Below are 10,288 nucleotides of genomic sequence, written 5' to 3' on the forward strand. Positions count from 1 at the left end.
AGGACATTCCTCTGCGTATGTTACACTGCCCTGTGATGCAGCAGGAGCAGCAGTTTGAAACAATGTTGTGGTTTTAGCTTCAAGTGTCTTGGTGAAAGCTCCTGCTAGCCCTCACTCTCCTTGATTGGTTGTTTGGGAATTATCAAATGAACAAATTGTGAGAGAATGGTGTTAAAAAAAAAAGAATAGTGCACTGTTACAGATACTGATACCGGTAGCTAATATTTTACATTCTATTTATAACAGTGTAGAGTGTACAGACCCTCTACTGCTTTCTGGTAGAGTGTTATTTCGTTCAAACAAACACATAAAGTACATGCATCCCAGCTGTCATTTATAGTCTTTGGAGTGTATTTATAGATTGGCTTGGTTGGCAATATTTCTTTGGTGCCCTTTGGTGCGGTGTCTGAGATGAGTCCTTGGTTTTGTTGGGCTTGGTGTGTTTAGATCAAGATCGCAAAAGCAGTAACAAACAAACCAATATTGTATGACTACAAGCGAGAAAAACAGGGGAAAAACACCAGGCAGAGAGAAAACAGAGACAAAACAGCAATGCAAGGAGAAACGATGCATTCAGACACCTCGATTACTCAAAGAGGAAAACAGACTTCTTAGCTCACTTAATAAATCTCTCAGCAATGTATTTACTGCAGGCCAAATTCAGTCCAGACTTTACTGTGCCAATCATAAATCTGTTAGCTGGGAAATGGCAATGCTTTGCACACAGCACTACCTGATCCCCATCACCTTCAAACTACACTATAAACGCAACGCCATGGCATGGAAGTGGCTTGCTTGAAACCTAGACTATTCTTTTTTTACACACACTTCCTGACACTTCTTTGACTCTAGTAAATCATTTTCAATTACAAGAAACACTAAAGGTTTTATAGTCCACTGTTATTCGGACAGAGGAGAATAAATACTTCATTAGCTAATAAAAGATTCCCTTTAATACCACTAATGCTGCAGGCTATAGAAATTCACATGCCGATGACTAGAAGAAAATACTAATATTACAGTTCGACAGCATTACTCCGGCTTAACATCATGACATGACCTCAGCATCAGTCTTTAATCTTTAATCACATGACTTCAGAGCATGACCGTACGATACTGCCAGATTGCTCATGTTCCACTGTTCATTTGGGTCCATCTGGATTTGTATAAACACCGTAGGTGTTCATTTAACACACCGAGGATTTCGCTGTGAAAAACTGATTTTTTTTTTTTTAATTACAACGGTGCATGGTGCTGAGACTGTAAAGGAGTACCGACCTGTTTTGTAAACTATTTGAGAGAAATCTCTTCCTTCAGGGATGCACAGGTACAGTGTCGATATTAGGACTGATACAGTATACGGGGGTAAAATGCTGAAACGGAAGTTTGACATACTGACGTATTTTATGCCATGATCATGTGTTTAGCTGCGTAATATGACAAGGATCAGGGTCACACAGTGTCGACAGGGTGGTATACTCAAGCATAAACATTTTGTACATTCAGTATGTATCTTTTATCCGAGAAAGGTACATGTCGCGTACATTTAAAGTCCAACTTATTTATGTCACATCATAAATCTTTATACATATATATATATATATATATATATATAGATATATATATATATATATATATATATATATATACACACACACACACACACACATTTTTTTTCTTTACAGAATATCTACGTTTTCCCGATGAAAGATACAAATTAAAGGTGCAAAAATAGGGGCACCACCCCAGAAAAAAATTCAAAGGCACTATTGTTACTGTCAATGAACACAAAATGTGTCAATGCACCTGTCTTAATCACACCTCTGATGTTTTGGAGAACTTGCACATACATAGTGCGCTTGGTTACTAAAAGGAAGTCAGTTTCAGAGAATGATTTTGTATCAGATCAGAGGATGTACAGAGCTCTGACACTGCTATCACACTGAAAATGACCCTGACTTACAAGCCATACACAACTCTGACTTAAAAGTCATGGAGAAAGCGATGGCGTTAAGAAGTTACATATAGACTAACACCGCAGTAAAAGATGCATTGAAATCTCAAGCATACTTTTTGTGTTTTGTTGCTGTTGTTGTTTTCACGACACAAATCTCAGTAAACAAATATCGCGTGCATGGTTTCAGCACCAAGCGCGTATCCCCTACCTTTGCCGTAGTTGAAGTGCAGTCGGATGGACTTGCCCTGGTTGATGTGCAGGTAGGTGAACCACACGGCGAAAGTGAGCAGCACCAGCAACAGCAGCAGCTTAAACTGCTTCCTGATTTTCTTCACCGGGAAGCGCAGCATCCTCGCAGCGATAGCGGAGCGGGAAACGGACAGCGCGCGCTCACCTCCGCCACACCGGGCTCGTGCTCAACGACATTCCCCGCCGAGGAGCGCCGCCTCAACAGGTCCGACTCACAGCGCGCGCTGGGTTTAACACACACACACACACACACTCACAACTCACACAGTGACGTCCGTCTGGATGCTCGAGGCATTTTGGCGGCTTTAGCGGCCCGTGCTGTAGAGATGCTGTAGATTCTGGAGATGGATATCCGCACTGGTTTTATTATTATTATTATTATTATTATTATTTATTTCATTTCTTTTTAATCGCGTCACCGTGTGCAATCACGGATCCGATGCGTAAACAAAATCCAAACAACCTCACAGCGAGACTCTCGACTTTAAAGTGGTAGGAGTTGCGCACTAATCCGGTGCAATCCTCTTTCTGTGTGGCCTCGCTGACTCTGATTAAACTCTGAGTCTGCCTCAGTTTCAGCGAGGAGTCACACCTCTACTCTACCCCCCTCCTGCAGCCTTTACTGGGCTTTTACATGGAACTTTCTGCAATTTTAGGCCACATGGCTGCCCCTCTTAGAGCCTTCTCTACATGTCATCTGTAAAAAAAAAAATAATAATAATAAAAAAAAATAAACATATAGGCGGGATGTTTCCTTTTAAATATTACTGTCACTAAATAACTAACGCCTACAGGGTATGATCTTACAAGGTATGATCCTACAGGGTATGAACACACACCAGCCTACATGTCAGTGAATGCACACTCGAGCTGCACTGAACGCTTTATTAAACACACATAACGTTTATTTCTCTATTATTCGAGGATATAAACCGGATGTATATTTAATTCCCGGTTTACTCTGGACACAGAGGCGCAGTGGTTAAACAGGTGAGATCTCACGCCGGGCGATGGTTTAAAGAGCACTCAGTGATATAAATAAATCACCGGATTATTGGAGAATATGAACCCGCTGGGAATCAGTCATGCCCAGCTCCAACTCTCGGCAAGTGTGAAATGAAATGCGAGGTTTCGGTCCATTTGTGGCGCGACATCATCGCGGAGGTGTCGCCTACACATGCGCTTTATCTCGCAATGCACATGCATCCGATGTACAGTAACCTGTCAAACACGCCACCGGAAACGAGGACAACACTCCTGTTTCGCGAGAGTAGGATTTGCTACAAACACCGCGAGCTCCGTTTCCATCCGCGCGCGCGACTCCTACTGTACCGCCGCTCTTCTCCTCCGATTCCTTTATGTCACGAGACGCGATTTAGAAAAGTGCCTCCGGTTCTTTTTTCTTTTCTTTTTTTTTTCTTCAAAGAAATTAATTTATTCTGAATCCTCCAAAGCTGAGGAGTCTCCACTCCATTCCCAGCGTGATGAGTCTCCTCTGCTCGTTTCCTTCGCTCCTCAGTTGAGCATCCATGACGCTGCCGGGCAACCGAACTTGGGCGGGGCCGCTATGAGCTTTGACCTATCATAGGCCGAGCTACGAGCGTCACCGGAGCAGCGAATCAACGGTCGAATCTCAAATGGCTCCTTATGTACTGTGTATATGAACTACGTAGGGCATAAATGTAACGGCTTCTATGTGTAGTGTAGTGTAGTGTAATGTAGTGTAGTGTAGTGTAGTGTAGTGTAGTGTAGTGTATGTGGAATACGGCGCCATTTGCAGTCATTGGCAGTGGTATGTTTATTAAAGCACTTGTTAATAGGGAAAGCAGCTCTAAACTGTCAACTTCGTCAAAACAGTGCATTTGTAGCATTTGCAACGTTCATTTGTTTTTTTTTGTTTTTTTTTTGTCTCTTTAAGCACTTTAAGACATTTTTATATATTAAAATTTTCTCAAAATTTTCACGCATGAGCAGTTATTTTCTCAAATATAATCATCATCATCATCACCATTATCATCAAAAATTATCATCAGTTATCATTATCATCAATTATCATTATAATCAATTATCATCATCATCATCATCAATTATCATCAATTATCATCATCAATTATCACCATCATCAATTATCATTATCATTTTCATCATCATCATCATCATCATTATCATCATAATCAATTATCATCATCATCATCGTCATCATCAATCATCACCATCATCAATTATCATTATCATTTTCATCATCATCATCATCATCATCATCATTATCATCATAATCAATTATCATCATCATCATCATCATCATCATCAATCATCACCATCATCAATTATCAGTATCATTTTCATCATCATCATAATCAATTATCATCATCATCATCACCATCAATCATCACCATCATCAATTATCATTATCATTTCCATCATCATCATAATCAATTATCATCATCGTCGTCATCATCAATTTTCACCATCATCAATTATCATTATCATTTTCATCATCATCAATTATCATCAACTATCATCATCATCATCATCATAAATTATCATTATCATCATATTAATCTATTATCACTATAATTAACCTTCATCATCATCATCATCATCATCATCAATCATCATCAATCATCATCAATTATCATTATCATTATCATCATCATCATCATTGTCCTCCTCGTCGTTGTTCTTGTTAGTGTGTGAATGTATGTCTGCATGGTGCCCTGAAATGGAATAGTGTACTGCACAAACTCGACCAGGATAAAGTGATTACTGACGATAAGTGAACAAAGAAACAAATAACGTACAGGATACATCCAACCACTTTTCTTTTAAAAGATTTTAAAAACTGCACGAAGCCTGCAAAAACAACAACAGCAACTCATTCATTCCTAGAGGCAATTTATCACAGCCAGTTCACTTACTGGAATGTTTTTCGGAGGTGGGAGGAAACTCGAGAACCCAGAGGAAACCCACTCAGATACGGTGAGAATATGAAACTCTGGACAGACATTACCCCAAACTCAAGATTGATCTGAGGCCCCAAAAGGTGTGAGAATGTAACACTACCCTGTTTCTTTCTTTCAGAGGCTTATATACATAATAGTTTATTCTTTGTTCTCATTATCATTGATAAAAACAACAGTTTGTGATAGTGACTATTGCAATAGTGGAAATTGCAGTTACATTACTAATCCATAAGGAGGCAGAGTCCAGTGACCAGAAATATTTTTATTACTAATTTAAAATATTGCATGATAATATGTGAACACATTCTGTCATAGCTAAGTATAAGCATATGGGAGGCAGAGTGCTGAAATAAGTCTTGCCACCCAAACTTACATTAAATCATTTAGGTCTCTGAGATGTTCCATAATTCCTAAGCATTAATACAGACTCAATAAATCATGTGTCGATCATGTAGATTTAAATCATCATTGTAACATTGTATGGCTTTTTTGTTGTTGTTTTTTTTTTTTAGAAATTATACAGAACTGTGAAGCCAACGGAGTAATATCATTTTTATGACCATTTGTTTTGTCATGTTCTATAAATGCAAATTTATACTGTACAGAATTAGGTGTTGTCACTCTTTAGTGTGCTCTTGCTTCCTGTTTCCAACCCAGTGTCCAGAAACCTGGACTGAGCTTCTATTATTTTCTGAGAGGGCAGTTTGGAGTGTTGGAATGGTCTATGCAAAAGATGTGCAGATGACTGTCACTTATAGGTCACTTATAAAGTACTCATAAATAACCAACTCATTGACTCTAGAATGCTATAAATAAAAAAAGAACACTTCTTGTTTCTGCAGCTCAAGTTTATTATGGAAACCTTTCTGATGCCACACTGAGTCCCTGTAAGCCATCTACAAACCATCGTTCTTACATCCTAATTTGTACTACAGCGGCAAGTGAATTATTCGATCGTTTGTTTAGTTCATGTATTTAAATATGGTGTGTTTGGAGTTTAGATTACTGTGTACTTCTTTAGGGTCTTTGTTCCCACCCAGCAGTGAATTCAGACAAAGAGATATAACAAAGCAATCTTACACTTAGTCTGCAGTTTAACAGGCACTGACTCAAAATGAATCCAGGTAGGGGCGCATCTGGAAAAATGACACCATATAATACAGAACAAGAGCTGCAAATTAAAATCATGTGGATTAATAGAGAGCGAGAGAATGCTGACACATCATAGAATGAGTCATTGTATAAAAAAATTGCCTTTGCAACAAAAGATATTTTAGTAACTGGTTACACAGATTTACAGTGTTATATGGGAACAACAGAAGCGTGTTACAGAAATCCAGATGCATAAGGAATAATAACTGATGTCTACACAATTCAATTACAATAACAAATGTTTGACATCTCATACTGTGCAAGCAAAAAAGTGTCAGAACACAGCACACTTTATAGAGGTCCCAGCTGATTTAGTGTTTTCAAGAACATTCCTAACATACTGTTTAGAGCTTATGCCAAGCCAGGCTTCAATTTGGGATTAAGCTGTGCGAGGAAACAGAAATAGCAGAATGTCTGATCCACTCTATTAGCCTCTGAATATTTTTTTTTATTATGAATTATATGATTAATACAGGCATTTAAGAAACTGTCAGTGTTTGCTAAGCTCTTAATGGGAATGTGAATAATACATGACAGGGTGTGCTGTTCTACGAAAATAATCAGTGACGTAGTGTTGTGATGTGATTATTTTCTGATAATAGCAGGCTGTGAAGTGTTTTATTCCTCTAATACCACATTAATGTGCCAGTGAGTACTGTATTTTAATTTACTAATGAACGACGCATCATACATTTTATTCACTTGTTTGATGTTGTGGATCTTTCAGAAGACAAGTTAATTCATGTTATCACATACGTTATTGTCATGTCATGGTAAACCAGTGGTTTCCCAGAATGCACTACGAACTACAACGTGACAGTATACTATACAGTATACAGTATGCAGTATACGCCAGCTTAATACATTCCACTGCCAGTTATACTTTTCGAGCCTGGCGAACCCCAAGCCTGACAAGAGGCAGTGTCTCAGTTACAGCCCCAGGCCAACAGGGAGGCAGTGAGGGTGACACAGGTGTGCAAGACCAAGGGCTGCCGTAAAGAAGCCAAGCTACTGTGTCCAACCTGTATTAAACTCGGGATACCAGGATCACATTTCTGCTCTCAGGAATGTTTCAAGGGCAGCTGGCGTGTCCACAAATGGCTCCACAAGAGTGTAAGGGTAGAGCTCCAGCTTAAGACCCATGAGGTGCTTTCACCGGCCGAACTTCAGCCGAGGTCCACGTGGTGACCTCATCTCCAGAGCTCCAGCCTGAGACCCACGAGGTGGTCTCCACCGCAGAGCTCCAGCCAGAGGTAAACATGGCGACCATGGCTCCAGAGCAGCAGCCTGATACCCAAGAGGCAGTCTCCCCTGCAGAGTTCCTGCCAGAGGTCAACGAGATGACCTCATCCCCAGGGCCACAGCCGGAGGTCAAACCATGTTCCCGTCTGAGGTCAACGAGACAGCCTCCCAAGTCAAGTTCCTGCTAGAGGCAACCTATCTACGCCAATTTCCAGTCTGAGGTCGAAGAGACGTCCTCCCAAACCCTGTTCCTGTCTGAGGGTAATGAGACGACCTCCCAAGCTAGGTACCTGGCCGATGTCGACGTCACAACCAACATGATTATGCTCATACCTGAGAATGATGACACAGTCAACCAAGCTCTGCTTACACCTGAGTCTACTGACACATCCAACCAAGATCATCCTGTAGAGTTGACGGAGAACGGCTGCTCGGTTCCTAGAGGAACCTGCTACTAGTTGGACAATGCCTACCTCGGAGACTAGAGACTGTTCGCACTCAGTTGGATTGCAAAGTATATGCTCAGTTGATCTTATCTCTGTTGTTACCAAGCCTTATCTAGTGTTTGCTGTTCTGGTTTTCGACTTTGTTATTCCCTCGACTGTGATTCTCTGCCTTACCTAGTTTAGATTATTTGCATCATCGTTTGACCCTTGCCTGTCTATGTTTATTGATTTTTGCCTAACCCTGTGGATTTGTCTTCTCATTAAACTGCCTTACCTGCAATTGCTTCTGTCTCAGACTCCATTACGTGACAGTTATAGCAGCTATAAACAGTTGTTCCTTTACCAGCCTTTCTTTTCTCTCTCTATATTAAAGTTAATAAAACAAAAAACACTTGTTAAATGAATGTCTGCTTACAGAAAGCTTCACCACATCAATAACTATATGTTTTTATTTGTTAACATCTATAAGGAGTTTCCATGTGTAAGGTGTTACTATAGAAACAATAGCATATTAGAACACGTACCTTAATATAAACTTGTGATTTGCTTTACAGCCAGAACTACTGGCAGAGCTGCTGATAAAATGAATTCACGTAATGACAAATCAGCATTCAACAGCACATCGATATAAAAGTATCTTATATTTTAAATTCATACACTGTAAATAATACATTTTAAAAAAGTTGACTTAATTTAAAATTTCAATGCAACTTGCTGCACAGCTTTTTTGAGTTTTGATGTTACTTTGACACGTAGCACTTACAGTACCTAAATATTGTTGCAGGCCAGGTATACCCTTTCATGGCAACAGTATTCCCTAATGGCAGTGGAAACTTTCAGCAGGATAATGTACCCTGCCACACTGAAAATATTGTTCAGGTTTCAGGATAAAGAATTCAAAGTGTTGACTTTGGATTGATCTCAATCCAATCGAGCATCTGGGGGATGTGCTGGACAAACAAGTCCAATCCATGGAGGCTCCACCTCATAACTTACAGGACTTAAAGGATCTGCTGCTAACGTCTTGGTGCCAGATACCACAGCACACCTTCTGAGGTCTTGTGGAGTCCATGCCTGTATGGGTCAGAGCTGTTTTGGCAGCACAAGAGGGACCTATACAATATTAGGCATGTGGTTTTTGATGGCTGATTGGTGTATATACAAACAGTTGAGACGCACCCACCACATTTAAAGTTTAAAATTATATTAGTCAATGGTAAATAGCTTTATGACACTTATTAGCAAAAAACAACCTTTTGTTAGAGATTATCTCATGGTGATTATTTGAAATATTGGCATGCGGTTTTCAGGACTGTCTTAAAAGTGACTGTGGGATTTCCTCCTCATGTCCCAAAACGTCCATCACCATGAGAGGCAAGTGTAGCTAACATAACATGCCTGGATGAGCTTGCTGTCCAGTACAAGCTATGAAAGGATAGAGTGTGGCTCTGTAAGTAGTGCTCAGGATAACCTGTCTGGCTGTCATCACTGTTATATTTATTACATCATGGGAGCACATTCGAAGCTGCAAGAATATGGCGTGACTGTGGCCCTCAGCGAAAGGTCGACTCTACTCTTGTGGTCACAAGCTCTCATTTTTTGATATCTACTCTGCTCAAGGAGAATCCTGTTTCTCATTGCTTTCTTCTCTCTAAAGCAGGTGTGGTATTACTGTAATCTGGCCAAATCTCTGATGAAATGTCAAGTGGATTATATATCTGGACAGGTTTAAATCTGAGGCCTCGGCAGCGCTCGCTCAGCAACAGTTGGAGCTTACCAACCACTTCCCCTCCGTGGTGACTCATTTTCACTGAGCGTACTTGATTAAATCTCTGATATATGAGTCAGCTGAGTTTAGGTTCCAGTATATTATTTAGTAAATACTATGTAATAATTCAGTAACTACACTGAAACTAGTAGGAAAGGCGTGCAATTATTAGAGTCCAGGGAATTTGGGGGGTGATGAAGTGGCATCTGCACTAATTTCCATACAAAAGGAGATGCAACAAAAAAGATATAGAGACCACTGCTATGTCCTCAGTTTGACTTAGCTTATAAATACTTGTAAGGTTTTCAGTGGATATTGTTGCATGTGGCAGTAAATGCAAGCAATACTATGTCCTTGGATTGGATGTTAGAGATAGCTGGGTTACTAGCTGAGGTTTCAGTGTGTGTGTGTGTGTGTGTGTGTGTGTGTGTGTGTGTGTGTGTGTGTGTGTTTCATATCCCATTCTTTTGTTTCCCCATGTCAGAGAACAGTTCTACTACAACATATAGCT

The 10,288-nt window shown here is 40.0% G+C and overlaps 1 protein-coding gene across 1 annotated transcript in view; it reads right to left on the minus strand.

Moving 5' to 3' along the window:
* The window catches only part of b4galnt4a (beta-1,4-N-acetyl-galactosaminyl transferase 4a), a 154,377-nt gene extending 150,634 nt beyond the window's left edge, over positions 1–3,743 (minus strand). The window contains exon 1 of the mRNA XM_017485647.3: positions 2,166–3,743. Within this exon, the coding sequence (XP_017341136.2) occupies positions 2,166–2,307 (142 nt within the window). The 5' untranslated portion in view covers positions 2,308–3,743. The remainder of the gene's footprint in view (positions 1–2,165) is intronic.
* Between the last annotated feature and the right edge of the window lie 6,545 nt (positions 3,744–10,288).

Source organism: Ictalurus punctatus, chromosome 14 (assembly GCF_001660625.3).
Source record: "Ictalurus punctatus breed USDA103 chromosome 14, Coco_2.0, whole genome shotgun sequence".
Lineage (NCBI taxonomy): Eukaryota > Metazoa > Chordata > Actinopteri > Siluriformes > Ictaluridae > Ictalurus > Ictalurus punctatus.